Below are 16,495 nucleotides of genomic sequence, written 5' to 3'. Positions count from 1 at the left end.
CCGTTCCTTATCAACCGTTTCGTTGGAGTGCTTAAGCTATTTGGCGACCGTTCCACAATCTTATTAGTAACTGGCAAGGTTACCAAGCGTTATTCGGAGGGGAGGGGAACTGAGAAGGGGTGGGGTGGGTGGGGGGGGGGGGTGCAGGAGAGCCGGCAAGGCAGGGAGAGAAGGGTTTATTTCAAATGGTGAGTTAAGGTGATGCTGGTTTGGGTTTATTTAAGTAATGAGTTAAGGTGATGCTGGTTTGGGTTTATTTAAGTAATGGGTTAAGGTGATGCTGGTTTGGGTTTATTTCAGTAATGAGTTAAGGTGATGCTGGTTTGGGTTTATTTAAGTCGTGGGTTAAGGCGATGCTGGTTTGGGTTTATATACAATGGTGAGTTGAGGCAATGCCAGTGGGTAAAGGGGTCTTTAAAGGGTTTTACAGGTCTAGAGGGTCTTAAAGGGTATACGGGGTGTTGAGAGTCTTTGAAGGCTTAGAGTATTCGGTATCTTAAGGGTCTTAAAGGCCTTAAAAGGTCTTAGGTCTCTTCAAGGGTCTTATGGATCCTAAGGGTCTTAAGGGGGTTTAATCTCCCAGGCATGTAAAAAGACTTCTCTCAAGCATGCAAAAAAGGGATAGGGGTCTTTTCAGGGTCTTTAAAGGCTGAGGTGGTGGATGAAAATACCCTCAGGACAATCCCCTGTTCGGACATGGTCTGTGTGTCAAATTTGATAGTTGTCGGCCCAGCGGTCTTTGCAAAAACCACAAATAGAGACATCAGATGAATTTTATTTATTAAACTAGTGGAGCACCCATGGGAAACCCCCAGGGATAAATGTGTATGACATTTGGACATCTTAAGTTAGATCCTGCATGAAGGGTTTTACAAAATGGGTAAAAACTCATTCTCCTCTCCTTCCCCCTCACTCCTCTCCAACCCTCACTTCTCTCATCTCTCCCTCACCCATTTCTCCAACCCCTTCTCACTCTCCTCACCCCCTCCCTTTCCCCAACCCCTCCTCACTCTCCTCTCTTCCCCTCCATTTCCCCAACCCCTCCTCACTCTCCTCTTCCTCCACCCTTTCTCCAACCCCTCCTCTCCCATCACTCCTCACCTTTCCCCACCCTCACTCCTCTCCTTTCCCCACCCTCACTCCTCTCCTTTCCCCACCCTCACTCCTCTCACCCTTCTCTCCTCACTCACTCTCCTCCTTCCATCCTCACCCCTCTCCACCTCTTCACTCCATCTCCTCTCCCCCCTCATTCTCCTCTCCTTTACCCACTCAATCCTCCTCTCCTTCCCCCCTCACTCCTCTCCCTCCTCTCCCCCTTCACTCCTCTCCACCCTCACTCCTCCTCCTCTCCTTCCCCCTCACTCTTCCCCTTTCTCCTCTCTACTCCTCACTGTTACTGTTCTCCCTCCCCGTTCCTCACCCTATTCCCTTCCGTTTTCCACCTCTGTGCCTCACCCTCTCCCCTTCCGTTCCCCCTCCCCGTTCCTCACTCCCTCCACTCCCCTACACCTCCTTGCCCTCCCCTTCGCCTCCCCCCCCCTCTCTCTCTCTTGCCCCCCTTTCTTCATATTCCTGGCACACAGCGACTGCATAGCCCGGCAATGTCGGGTACTTTTGTGAGTGGTTAATATAATCGCACATCCCGTCGTTCTTCGAGAAAGTCATACACCCGGACAAATGTTTTGTTGTGAATAAAGAAAGCAATTTTGTTTCCTTTGTTTATTCAAATTCAAAAACTCTTTTTGTACATTCTCACAAGGCAGCTAAGCTAAGGCACACTCGTGCACACACACATCACGCTCATCACGCTCATGTACGACCTGATGATTCCATAGCATAGAGCGTGAACATAGAAAACAAAGCATTGCATCCGAACATTGCACTCAGGAACAAAAAGGAAAAGAGAGCATTGCTGATTGAGATATCAGTACCCAGAAATTTTGGCCTAAATAACGCAGAAATGAAGAAAATGACCAAATATCAGGACCTCAAGAATGAAGTGAAGAGATCTTGGACGCTGAAGAGTAACAGCAATGATAAAGAAGAACCTCACTGCAGTTTTGAAACAAATCCCCAGGAAGATTACCACAAATTAACGACAACCGGAGGCAATCTGGGGACGATCCTAAAAAAAGTCCTTGGAACAAAACTCTGAAAAAGGTGAACAGCTTGGTCCATGAACCCTGAAGCTTACCGAAGCGGATACTTTGGTTGGGTTCTGGGAGGACCCCACTCCACCTCCTAAAACCCGCAAATGGAGATAACCAACGAGACACACACACACACACACACACACACACACACACACACACACACACACACACACACGAGCAGCATCTCCACTTCTTCTTGAAAGCACAAAGTATCCACATTCTACCGAACCGCCACCAACAATTACTCTGCTTGCCCCAAAATCACCGTCATTTATAACATTTTGCATATTGCCATGATGCATTTTAACATGATGCTATGAAATCGTATATCCATTTCTGAAATCCAACATATACATAAATTGTAATTATGAATCAATTTGCAAAAAATACCCCTGAAATCTAGGTCAAACGAATCTAGACACACACCGTCAAAGGCAATGACCAAAAGCAAAGCAGTGTATTAGCCTTGGCTCAGCAGCTAACAAAAACTTAAACCTAATAACAACCCAAGAGATAACCCCAATACAAGTTAAAAAAGGCAAAGCGAATGATTAACAGCTGATTGCAATTCAATTGACTAGGTAATCCAAATTTTACCATGCCATTGACCGTCAAATGCAAAGAAGTAACAGCAAAGAAGAGTATGAATCATATCAATGATGATGCATGTAAAATACAATATAGATGCAAAAGTAATCCGTTGTTTCCTTATGGTATCTGCCAAGTTAAGTGAAAGATTATGAACAACGGTTATAATGATCGCTCATTTAGTGTTGTTTCTATTCCTGCTGTAATCGTATCTGTCTACAGTACGGAGCGTGTATACTGCATTGTAAAGATGATCCCCAAACAACACAGAGCCCCCATTGATTTACAGAGGCTCACAGCTTCTACCTTGTTCTTTCCCATTCTGCATCTCAGAATTGATGATTACAGGTGCACTTGCCACACTTGTGGCCACAATGCAATTGATCTCATCGCACGGTGACAGGTGGTCAGACATCTCGTGGCAGAGTTTTATTTTCTGATGGTTACATGGGAGAGTTGCAACAACCTCTTCCTTACAATCAAAGAGCTCCAGCTCCTGGTGACAAGACATAGTCTGCAGATGCCCACAATTCGGCATTATCCGAGTAACCTCCACGGTGCAGTCTCCACACTCATCATGACAGATTTTGAGGCACGGGTGACCACAAGGCTTTTGCAGCCTCATGCAAGGTCGGAAGCATTTCAATGGAAGACCTTCTTCAAAGCACTTTATTTCCTTTTGGTGACCACAGGTGAGCATCACTTCTTTCTGGATTCTGCAAAGATTTGTGCAAGGCTGTCTGCATCTCAAGGTACATTGATGACCACAACTCAAAATGCGACTACAAGGACGAGGACAATTATTTTTCAGCTGACTCATGAAGCATTTGAGTTCCATCTGATGACCACATGGTAATGTGAAATCCACCACCTCGAAGCAATATGGCGAGCACTTATCCTTGCACTTGCCTTTGCCTTTGCATATGCATATGTGACCACATGGAAGCAATTTCTCACATGCAGATGTGCACTTTTCACTGTTGTTCTGTTGGAAACACAGGACATTTTCTTTGTGACCGCATGGTAGAGTGGCATTTATTGGATGTTGACATTGCTCCGTACATTTTTGTCCACACTTTTTGTCACACTTGTGCCCACAAACCAATTGACGTTCACAAGGCCACTCACAAATATCTGTACTGTTCTTCTGATAACACATGACCTCCTGCTTGTGACCACATGGTAAAGTTGCATCTACCATGACTGCACAATCCACCACACAGGTCTGTCCACATTCCTTATCACAAGCATGACCACATGGAAGGTGATGTTCACAGGGCCACTTGCAAACCTCTCTACAGTTCTTCTGATAGCACTTGACATTTTGTTGATGGCCACATGGTAAAGTTGCATCTACCATGACTGCACAATCCACCACACAGGTCTGTTCGCATTTCTTATCACAAGTATGACCACACGGAAGGCGTTGTTCACAGGGCCACTTGCAAACCTCTCTACAGTTCTTCTGATAGCACTTGACATTTTGTTGATGGCCACATGGTAAAGTCGCATCCACCTGGATTTCACAGTGAACATATTTCTCACACAGATATGGTGTTTCCACTTGCAAGCATTTCACTGATGAACAGATGGGAAAGGTATTCTGATAGCAAAGTAGCTGTTTCTCATGTCCACATGGGAGAATCCTTTGTACATATTCCTGACATTTAAATAAATTTGGATCGAAGTAACATTGCATGGTTTGTACATGCCCACAGTTTGGTATCGTCTTATCAACCATCACGGTGCAGACATCACAATCCACGTAACAGACTTTGGGGCAGGCATGGCCACAACTCTCGTGAATTATTTGGCAAGGTTTATAGCAACGATACCTCTTGTGATTCCTGTCAAATGGATGACAGCAGAGGGTACAGACATGACCACACTCCAGACGAGTGTCACAAGGTAAAGAGCAACCGCCGTCAGGGGCAACTTGCTCAAAGTCTGACCCTTTGCTTATCATTGCTCGACTTCTGTGTATCTGACATTGCAGTGGCAGTGATGGTTTCAGGCAGTTCTGCATTCTTAGCCCATCTAAAATACCTGCCCATATTGGAGCAGACGCAAGAAGTTTGGCGTTTCCGATGGCATAGAAACCTTTTTTGGCTCGTGACAGTGCCACGCAAATGCGATTGGAAATCTTGAGAAAACCTGTACAATTTTCTTTGTTGCTTCGCACCAATGAAAGCAGAACAATGTCATTCTCTTCACCTTGATATTTGTCGACAACGCAAACACGTACGCCCTTAAAGAAATCCCTTTGCATAAGTTTCTTCAGTGCAAGCAGCTGCCCGGTGTAGGTGGTTAGAATAGTGACCTGTGTAGGCCCATAGCCTTGGATCAGAAGGTACCGGCAAAACTCCACCACAAATCTGGCCTCATGCGGGTTGTTATGGCTCCTGGTGTCCTCCACACCTTCCTCTGGTTCTTCGTGTTCCACAAAAAACAGGTTCGTAGTGAGACCCTGAACAGAAATGTTGACACTTCATTGTAATTCAGCAGAGGAAAGCATTGATAAATCACACAATGTATCTCATAAAAGTTCACTCCTCATGATTACTCCTTGTTTTTTTGTTTCCTTTCCACATTTCAAATCTGATATAAGAGTACTTTATAGAGTATAACACATTCACTTACACACTACACATCAAAGTGTGTAACACAAATAAGAACAAACAAAAAGATTGGCAAATGTTTGGATGAAGTAAATAAATTCTGTGTGAAAATAAAATAAAACCAGAATGGCACTCGGTAGAGCGCATACGTCCGCCAGGAAGTAAAACTAGAACGGCACTCGGCAGAGCGCATACGTCCGCCAGGAAGTAAAACTAGAACGGCACTCGGCAGAGCGCATACCTCCGCCAGGAAGTAAAATAAGAATGGCACTCAGCAGAGCGCATAACTCCGCCAGGCTCAACAGTTTATGTTTTGTAGCCCACTGATCGGCCAGATCTGGATACAGACATGAACCAAAATCTAATCGGCTTGTTCTTGACATCTAACCAACTCATCCACCTAGTTTTGTCATAATCCGTCGATAACTTTTTGAGATATCCCGCTATGTGTCGTTTTTGGCCCCATCGTTCAATGGTGAAGAATCACCAAAAAAATAAATAAAAAAAATCAGATCCAGATCCAGATTCGGATCTTCACCAAAATTGAATCGATTCGGCCTTGTCACACACCAAACCTGTCCACAACTTCGAGATATCATGCTATACATCGTTTGCTCCCTATCTCTCGATGGTGAATATACACATAAAAAATTCTCGGATCCGGATTTGGATCTGAACCTTCATGAAAATCTAATAATTTCATCCTTGTCAACATACCCAACCTCTCCACCAATTTCATTCGAATCCATCCACTGTGGGTGCTGCGCACACATGACTCGATTGCCAGAGAGGGCGGCCACAACGCGTTTGTATATCAAAGAGTCTTTATCCCAAAGCTCGTACTGCAGCACTGGGCGGGCTCGAGCTTAGAGCCCGCATATATGCGCCGAGGCCACGCCTGGTCCCCGGGCGTGGCCGATCGGTCGAAGGGCGGGGCATGTGCCTTCGATCCCCGCCTGGGCGCTCGCGCCACCCAATGGTGCGCGGAATTATTGCCCCTTGTGCCCGCCACACGCGCCCCCCCAGAATTCCCGCGCACCTGAAGGGTGAGTTTGCGGGGAAGCCGGATGACCCGGCCGAAACGCCCCCTGGCGATGGGTGCAGGGCTGGGGGGTAGCGGGCCGGCAGGGCTGGGGGGTGCCGGGGGTCCGACCGCCGGGGGGCGGCCTCGACGCGGAGGCAGAGCTGCTGGAGGGGGGTGGTCCGGATCGAGGTGGGCTGGCTTGAGGCGGTCCACAGAAATGCAATCCGGGGCACCGCCGATGTCGATGGTGAAAAATTTGTCCCCGGTCTACAGCACGCGGAAGGGCCCGTCGTACGGGGGCCGTAGCGGTGCCCGGTGGGCGTCGTGCCGGATGAAGACGTACTTTGCCGTGCGAAGCTCTGGGGCGACGTGGGAAGGCGGGCAACCGTAGTGTGCCGTTGGCACCGGGGCGAACCTCCGGGTGGTCTCCTGAAGGGCGGAGCGCTGTCGCGCCGCGGACCAAGGAGCCGTGGAGTCGGGGATAAATTCACCCGGTACCCACAGCGGTTGCCCGAAGACCAGCTCCGCCGAGGACGCGCGCAGGTCGTCCTTGGGCGCCGTCCTGAGGCCCAGCAGGACCCAGGGGAGTCTGTCCACCCAGCCGCCGTTGCGGAGGCTGGCCCGGAGCGCGGCCTTCATTGAGCGATGAAAGCGCTCGCACAGGCCATTGGCCTGGGGGTGGTAGGCCGTGGTGTGGTGTAGTTTCACCCCGAGCCCTTGCGCCACCGCAGCCCAGAGCTCCGAGGTGAACTGGGGGCCGCGGTCGGACGAGATGTCCGAGGGGGCACCGAACCGGGCAACCCAAGTGGCGATAAAGGCTTGCGCCACCTCAGCCGCAGACGTCGCCGCCAATGGGACGGCCTCTGGCCACCGTGTGGTGCGGTCGACCATGGTGAGGAGGTGGGTGAACCCCTGCGAGGGGGGCAGAGGTCCCACCAAGTCGACGTGCACATGGTCGAACCGACGCTCGGGCACCACAAACGGGGCCAACGGGGCCTGGGTGTGGCGGTGGAGCTTTGCGCGCTGGCACGCGAGGCACGTCCTGGCCCAGTCGCGGACGTCCTTCCGGAGGCCATGCCAGGCGAACTTCGCCGCAACGAGCTTCTGGGATGCCTTCGTGCCCGGGTGGGACAGGCCGTGGATGGCATCGAAAACGGGGCGCCGCCAGCCAGTGGGCACGATGGGGCGAGGCCGGCCGAGGGAGACGTCGCATAGGAGGGCCGCGCCCGCGGCGTCGAACCGCACCTCGGTGACGCGGAGGCCCGTGACAGCGGTCCGCAAGGCCCGGACGCCGGGGTCGGCGGTCTGGTCCTCTGCCATCCGGGCATAGTCGACCCCGAGGTGGACCGCGTGCACGACGGACCGGGAAAGGCAATCCGCCACCGGGTTGTCCTTACCCGCCACGTGACGTATGTCCGTCGTGTACTCGGGCACGGCAGAGAGGTGACGCTGCTGCCATGCCGACCATGGCTCGGCGACCTTGGCCATCGCGAACACAAGGGGCTTGTGGTCGACGAAAGCCGTGAACGGGCGGCCCTCCAGCAGATGGCGGAAGTGTCAGAACGCCAGGTGGAGCCCGAGCAGCTCGCGGTCAAAGGTGCTATAGCGGCGTTCATGCGGGCGAAGCTGCCGGCTAAAAAACGCCAGCGGTTGCCAAGCACCACGCACCCATTGCTCGTGCACCGCGCCCACCACGTCGTCCGACGCGTCGGTGGTGAGGGCGATCGGTGCATCGGGCGCCGAGTGCGCCAGCATGGTGGCGTCGGCCAGGGCCAGCTTTGTGCCCGCAAACGCCGTGGCCATCGGCTCCGACCAGGCGATGTCACCTTTGCCCGGCTTGCCCCGGAGGGCCTCGTGCAAGGGGCGGAGGAGCTGGGCGACGTGGGGCACGAAGCGGTGGTAAAGATTTACCATGCCCAGGAACTCCTGGAGCCCCTTGATCGTGCGGGGCCGCGGGAAATCCCTGACCGCCTCCACCTTGGCCGGTAAAGGGACGGCCCCGTGCCTGGTGATGCGGTGCCCCAAGCAGTCGATGGTGGCGACGTCGAAACGGCACTTGGCGGGGTTGATGATTAGGCCATGCTGGCCCAGGCGTTCGAAAAGCGTGCGGAGGTGGAGCAGGTGCTCCTCCCGGGACGCGCTCGCGACTAGGATGTCGTCCAGGTAGACAAACAGGAAAGGTAAGTCACGCAAGACGCTGTCCATAAGCCGCTGGAACGCCTGGGCCGCATTCTTCAACCCGAAAGGCATTCTTAGGAACTCGAAGAGGCCGAAAGGGGTGATGACGGCCGTCTTCGGGACGTCGTCCGGTTGGACGGGGACCTGGTGGTAGCCCCGGATGAGGTCCACCTTAGAAAACATGGTCGTGTTTGCCAACCGGGCGGAAAGGTCCTGAATATATGGGACCGGGTAGCGGTCGGGGGTGGTGGCATCATTGAGCCGGCGGTAGTCCCCGCACGGCCGCCATCCCCCGCCGGGCTTCGGCACAATGTGCAGAGGAGAAGCCCAAGCGCTGTTGGAGCACCGTACGATCCCCAGCCGCTCCAGCGTGGCGAACGCCGCTTTCGCCACGGCGAGCTTCGTAGGCTCGAGTCGGCGTGCCCGGGCATAGACCGGCGGCCCGACCGTGGGGATATGGTGCTCCACCCCATGTTTAACGGCCACCGCTGAGAAGGTGGGCCGCGTGAGGGCCGGGAAACTGGCGAGGAGGCGGGTAAAGTCGTCCGCTGCCGGAAGCGTGCAAACTAAACTCGCCGGGACGGAACCTTCCAGCAAGCCGCTTGGCAAGCCGCTCGGTGAGCCGCTCAATGAGCCGCTCAGCGAACAAGCGAGCGAGCTAAAGGTTTCTGCCTGGACAAGCCGTTTGTGCTTTACGTCGACCAACAACCCATTCGCACATAGGAAGTCCGCACCGAGCAATGCCATCGGCACGCTGGCAGTCACGAACGACCATTGAAAGCGCTGCCCTCCGAACCGCAGGGAGAGGCAACGCTTCCCGAATGTGCGGATGGGTGTACCGTTGGTGGCAAGCAAAGCGGGGCCCGGGCCCGCTTGTCGGACGTGGAGGCGGGGAGGATGCTTACCTGCGCTCCTGTATCGCAAAGGAAACGGCGCCCGGACAAGGTGTCCGTGATGAAAAGGAGGCTGCCGGAATGGCCGACGCTCAGCGCCGCTAACGGGCGCCGGCCCGGTAGTTTCCCGACTTGTCAAACGAGCACGGCGGGCAACACTTCTTAGCCTTGTGGCCGAACCTGGTGTGGAAATAGCACCAAGCTTGCGGCGGCGGGGGCGGCGGTTTTCTCGGCGGCGGTGGTGGTGGTGGTGGTGGGCGGGGCGCGGCAGCGGCCACGAGGGACGCTGTAGCCTCTGCCCTGGGATCCACGACGGCAGCACCGTAACTCGACCGCGTGTCGCAAGCCGCGAATAACTTGTCGGCCTCTACGGCCAGGGCGCGGGGTTCCCTTATCTTGGAACCGGCCAGCGTGAGGCGTACCTGTAGACGTAGCTGGCGTAGGAACAGCGCCCGGAATAAGAAAACCGGGGCTTGGTCACCCAGCAGCGACAGCATATAATCCATCCGCACGGATGGTCATGTGTCGCCGAGTTCGGGAAGGTCCAGGAGGCGGTCGGCCCGTTCGAGCTCCGTGGGGCCGAACGTGGCGACGAGGAGACGTTTGAGCACCTCGTACTTGTGGTCGGCCGGCGGGTGCCGCAGGATGGACATGACTCGGGCGGCGACCACGTGGTAGTAACGGGTCTCATCCGCCGTTATGCCTCGAAGCTGAAATTGCGCTTCGGCCTGCACGAACCACACATCGGCCTGTGCTTCCCAAAACTCTGGGAGTTTTACTGCGATGGCGTTGTTGGCCATGGCGCGTTCAGTGGTGAGCAATGGCTGAACCAATCGGGGTCACCAGTGAAGTGTGGTGCTGCGCACACAACTTGCTTGCCAAAGAGGTAGGCCACAACGCGTTTGTTAAAACCAAAAGAGTCTTTATTGCGAAAGCTCAAACTGCAGCACTGGGCGGGCTCGAGCTTAGAGCCCGCATATATGTGCCGAGGCCACGCCTAGTCCCGGGGCGTGGCCGCTCGGTCGAAGGGCGTGGCATGTGCCTTCGGTCCCCGCCTGGGCGCTCGCACCACCTTCTGGTGCGCGGAATTATTGTCCCATGTGTCCGCCACAATATGTCATTACTCCCGCCAGGGAGTAATGCATTCGATCGTGTCCGTGTGTGTGTGTGTGCGTGTGTGTGTGTGTTCGTGTGTTTGTGAACAAGATATCTGGAAAAGTTCTGAACGGATTTGTATGAAAGTTGGTGGGATAATTTCCCTTGGGATAAGGAAGAATTGATTAGTTTTTGGTGAAGCTCAGGATATTTTTCCAGATCCAGGAAGTTTTTGAAGGATTTTTCACCATTGGAAGATAGGGCTCATTTTTTTAAACATTATCTTCTATATATTCTATATTTAACATTGTGATATGAAAATAGTTTTCATATTTGTTGTAAATATAGTTTAAACTCGTGGTTATGCGTTAGAGCGGTGTATTTTGTTAGCAGCGTCGTCTTCAAGGTTCTGGTTTTTTTTCTTCTAATAAAGACATATTCTGTCATTTGAAAACCACCAAAGTGTGTTTACGGTTTCCCCGTTTCATAAAATGTATCGTTTGATACGTATAATGCTTTACAACTGTTTTTTTTTTTTTGTTTTTTGTTTTTACCTCAGAAGAGATATCAACATTTAGCTCAGCGAATGTCAATCACGGTGTCAGTATTTGATGAACTTATAAAGACTTAGGTGAGTTATAAGTGTGACAAGCATGTGCACGGGATTCTTCCCAGAAGAATGAGTGATCGCATTAGCTTGTACGACTTAAAATGAGCGAGTTTTATTTTGACGTTTGGGCCAGTTTTACATATTGTATCTCTAAGGAATGAAACGAACGTTTTTCCTGGCTTACAATTTTATTTGAAGTCACACATGCCTCAAAATACACTCACTTATATAGAAATTGAACGCTGAATCCGAAAATGTAAGTGAAATTGCCTTTTTAAAACATTATCTTCTATATATTCTAAATATATATCTGTGCAGTGTCTGTCTTGTGTTGTCTTGTCTTGTGTTGTCACTGAACTACTCCCTCAAACTTTTGTGAAATCGTACTATTCCAACTTGACCCATGGCGGGAGTATGCGCTCTACTGAGTGGCGTTCTAGTTGAATAATGCGATCAACATGAGATGAGAAAAGTACATCATAAATGGATATAATATCACAAACCTGAACATATTCCATATTATATGACAAATAGTTTACCAACTGAATATTTCAATTATGAGTACAATATTAATCAATATAATAAATTAAGACTGTCTGTCGGTCAGTGTGTCTGTCCGTCTCCAAACTACTCCCTCAGTTTTAGGGCTAGCCCCGCCAAACTTTCTGTGGAACCTTTTGGGGTCCCAGGGGGTGTCTGTCCTAAGGTGGGTGGGAGGTTTCATAAATTTCTCAATACAATTATGATTTTGAGTTTCCACCCATACAAAGCTGCTCCCTCTCTGCATGTAAAAACATCCATGGGTTCGGCATGAGCACTTTTGGCATTTACCATATGTTCAAACATTTTCTGGTTGGTTAATATTTCAATAAAATTGTGATTTTGTGTTTCCACCCATATGCTGCCGATCTTTCTTCACAGGTAAACATATAGCGGCATAATTTTGCCTTTGATGTTATAATATAAAATATGCTTGATCGAGGGATTTTCTGGTTGATCGAGGGTCTGGTTGATCGAGAATCTGGTTGATCGAGGGATTTCCGGTTCCAGGTGCAGCCGGAGGAAAGGCACATGGGGTTCCATAGCGCATAGACAATTGGCAAATAAATCCGCTAGATGGGTGGTTTTGGGTCCACACATTAAGGCGCTTGTGAAAAGTGAAATGCCGGTTGGCTCACTTAACCACCCCCGTGAAAAGTGAATTGGCTGTCGGCTTGCTTGGCCACCAAGGTCAGGCAAATTTGCTGTGGTCGTCTGTTTGAGACGCAGATGTTTGAGACGCAGATAAGCATGAAATGGAATTCTCTCATCTCCTCTTCCTGTCCAGGCTGGAGTTCTTCAAGGCAGTGTTTCTGGGCCCTGTGCCTTTTATGGCCTTCATTAAAGATTTCTCCGTCTTTCTGGAAAATCCTCTCTATCTCTTTGCTGACGACTCCACTGTCTGCAGCTATATATCTCATCACTCAGATGGGGCAGGCAGTGGCCTCTTCACTTTCTTCAGACCTGAATAAAATCACAAACTGGTCAAACACGTGGAACATGTCTTTCAATCCTGACAAATCTCACACTCTCATTATGTCTCTCTGAAAAGACCATATGAAAACCCCTCCCATCCACTTTCTGAACAATCCTCTTGAAGAAGTTCTGTCACTCAAGCTTTTGGGTTTCACTATCTGCCATGATCTTTCCTGAGAAAACAACATTTCCAAGCTGGCCTCCACAACCAGTCACCGACTGGGCATCCTCTGTCATGTGAAGTTTTTCTTTTTCCTTTTCCGTTTTCTTTCCTGAAAGTCCCTGTATTGTCCATCTTACGTACACTTCGCGAGATCGCGAGACTTACCATCCCCAATAAAAGGAAAGATTCAAGAAATGGACCATCTTATGTGTGTATTAAAGGCAAATGGCTATCCTGACCCTTTATGCCCAAAAACTAAGATAGTAAATAAGAAAATAATAACTCTTCCCGAATGCCAAAGTAAAGTAAAAAGCAAGTCGTAATTACCACAAAATATATTTGAAGGTAAATAACTTTCAATACGAAATCCCTGACTCACTTTGCTTTTTTAAATCTGCATTTTGTTACTAAAGATTATGCTTCAACATGTACTTATCCAACACATTGCTCGAACATTGTATTTAAACTATGTTTTCCAAATCGTTAAGCAAATTGAGTTGCATATAAAGTACCTTGATGTTTTCAAACTTGCTCACAGAAGGATGATTGTTCAGCTGCTTGTAAATATGTGGAACAATCAGAGTTGCAATTTCTGGCCTCATGCGATGCTGAAAAACAATCATAATTACATAAATTTATACAGATGCATAAGTGCCTATTAAAAGTTACAGCAAGTTACATTATAGATGCACAGTAATGTCATCGTCATCATCCTAATGGTTGCCCTTCACATGTGAGATTAAAAAAGGTTTCTGGGCGCAATGGATGAAGGTACCTCCATGTAAAATTTGAAGAGTATTTTTTGTTATCTGGAACACTGAGGCTCGTAAAGGAGCTAGAGCACAGAATGGACCACCCCATAACATAACAAGAGGGGACGCACACCAACAGCAGGATAGAGGGACACGACAGAGGGAAACTAGAAGGACACTTGGTAGAGTGCGTACCTCTGCCAGGCTGAACAGTTTACATTTTGTATCCCAATATTAGGCTGGATCTGCATCCAGACCTTAACCAAAACCTAATTGGCTTGTTCTTGTTACCAACCAAACTCATCCACAAAGTTTCATCAGAATCAGCCCACAACATTGAGATAGTGTGCTATATATTGTTTTTGGCCCCATCTCTCAATAGTGAAGAATCACTTAAAATATTCTAGTATCTGAATCCGGATCTTCACCAAAATCAAATCAATTCGTCTTTGTCACACACCCAACCTGTCCACGAAGTTTCCTGCAAATAATTTCATTAACTCTGTCCTGTTCAATCTACAATTTTATCGTTGTATTACAGTCCATAGTTATGCCAAGTTTGGTCAAAATCCCTTCAGCGGTTCACGAGTTATCATAGCAACAAAAATCTGCTACTTTAAGCAAAAGGTCACATGACCTTTAACCCTTTGATCCCAAAATATCGAATCAGTTAACCTTTGCATCAAAATTCACCTTTCTACTAAGTTTGGTTAAAATCCCTTCAGTGGTTCAGAAGTTATTGCGGTAACAAACATTGATCACAGACGGACAGACGGCCAGCCGGCCAGCCAGATGGACAACCCAAAAACATAATGCCTCCAGCACCTTCGGATTTTTGAAAGAAATCGGGGCAATATCCCTGGGTGCTCATCTGGAAGAATAAAGCAGTATACTACGCTGACTAAAGGTATTTTAAACAGTATCACAGTATTTTAAACCAATTTCAATGGTTGCTAGGACACAGGGCAGCATGTAGAATCATACTAACATAATCATAATAATTTAAACAAACCAACAAAAAAAGAAGAAAGCAAATACCTATTTTGGGGGCAACCCCCCTGTAGACCGACCACCTTAGACCCTGAATTTTTAATGCTGTGAATAAACATTGGTACATCATGGATGATGAACGGAATGTTGTTGTCAAGTTTAATCAGAATTGTATGTGTAGTTTCTGAGTAGGAAGGAGACACCTATTCTGGGGGACAACCATCCCTCCTCCACGCCCCTCCCCCCGTATACCTCCTTCAGGGCCCAATTATTTTTAATGCCGTGCACAAACTTTGATGCATCACGGGTGATGAAGGTTGTGGTCAAGTTTCATTGGAATTGCTTATGTAGTCTCTGAGAAGAGAGCAAATACCTATTTTGGAGGTGGGGGGAGGGGGAGGTCAAACCTGGACCCACTTCGACCCCTGGTAGACCCCCTTAGACCCCGATGTATCTAATGCTGTGAACAAACTTGAGTTGCAACATATCAAATATAATTTTAGCCAAGCTCGGTCACAATTCCATCAGCAGTTTCAGAGAAGAAGTTGCAAGTGTTTACGGACCGACTATGCGCCATCCCATAAGCTGCCTGAAACTACGTTGGAACTTTGGAACCTGGAACTACGCCAAGGTGAGCTAAAATGGGGGGATATTGTAATTGGCTCCGTTTATCCTTCTGTCCGTCTGTCACATTGTATCTCTTCCGAAACGGTTGAGCATACATTTACCAAACTTAGTAGTTATGATCACCGCATGGCTTCTTCTTTTTCATGTCACTACACTTTTCCCAGCCACTGCAAAATACAGGCTCTGGCATAAGAGTTGAGAGCCTTCAGGTCATCTGGCCCACAAGGCTCTAGTAAGAGAGCAAACTAGGAGGTGCTCCATTGTTTGAGGAGCCTCTCCACAGTCACAATTGATAGGGCCATTTGGATGATATCCCCACTTCTACAAAAGGGCCCTGAAGTGTCGGACTCCAGTATTGAGACGGCTGATACAGCCAGGTCAGCCATGTTTCACTCCTTTGGCTCCTTTGGCAGGGACTCCTCAAGGTCAGGTTACAGCTTGTGAGGTCTTGATTGCAGGTACATTGACCAAGTATCTATCCTGTGCTGTGGGGGTTACCACCCAGGGGCTGAATAGCATGAAGGAAACTATTCCTGGACTTCAACCTCTTGTATACTACTATGCCATGTTGAAAGAGTGGTTGGTGAGAACCACGTTCTTGCTTCGTTCTTTCTATTTGTGAGGAGACTGCACTCTGAATGAGGGTGGAGCAATACTACATAGCAAATAGAGGTTTAAGACAATAAGAAATAGCTCTGCAGGCCATGTTGAGGACTGGATCCATCTTTTTGGCATGTGATGAATGGCTCTAAGCAGGAAAAGCATATTCCTCTGTTGAATAGCACAAGGCGAGTGCAGTACTTCGAACGGTCCTTGGGTCTGTTCCCCATTTAGAGTTGACCAAATTCCTCAAGATGTTGCTGGCTCCTACCTTCGTATTTGTCTTAAAGACATGATCTTTGTAGCTGAGAGTGCAGTCCAGGGTAACACCAAGGTATATTGGCTTGGGGTTGTGAGTCAGTCTTCTCTCATCCCAGTGGACATTCAGCTTTTGGTTTGCATCCCTGTTCTTAAGATGAAGGCACTGATTTGCATCTTCTCTGGATTAACCCACAAATGGTTGATAGAATAGTAGCTAGTGCATCAGTGAGGGACCGCTCCACTTTCTCAAAGGCTTGATTCTGGGATGCAATGCAGAGATCATTAGCCTACGAAGCCTGGTGTTGGCTTAACGGTCAAGGTAGCTAGTTTGAGATATTTGGCTCTTGAGTTTGAGCCCCTGTTGTGCCATTGAAATAATGCCAGGTGGGTCGACTCAGCCTGTCGTCCTTTCGAGGTTGGAAAAATGA

The 16,495-nt window shown here is 49.1% G+C and overlaps 1 protein-coding gene across 4 annotated transcripts in view; it reads right to left on the bottom strand.

Annotated features, from left to right (window-relative positions):
- Positions 1–1,680: 1,680 nt before the first annotated feature.
- LOC137431219 (NFX1-type zinc finger-containing protein 1) overlaps positions 1,681–16,495 on the bottom strand; it is a 161,976-nt gene continuing 147,161 nt past the window's right edge. For all 4 annotated transcript variants that reach the window (XM_078781687.1, XM_078781688.1, XM_078781689.1 and 1 more), the window contains 2 exons: positions 13,350–13,445; positions 1,681–5,208 (listed from right to left, as the gene is read on the bottom strand). In XM_078781687.1, the coding sequence (XP_078637813.1) occupies positions 3,025–5,208; positions 13,350–13,445 (2,280 nt within the window). In that variant the 3' untranslated portion in view covers positions 1,681–3,024. The remainder of the gene's footprint in view (positions 5,209–13,349; positions 13,446–16,495) is intronic.

This window comes from Myxine glutinosa, chromosome 7 (assembly GCF_964187855.1).
Source record: "Myxine glutinosa chromosome 7, kmMyxGlut1.1, whole genome shotgun sequence".
Classification (NCBI taxonomy): Eukaryota; Metazoa; Chordata; class Myxini; order Myxiniformes; family Myxinidae; genus Myxine; species Myxine glutinosa.
Note: the sequence above shows the minus strand (reverse complement) of the source record. Positions and strands in the feature narration are given on the sequence as shown.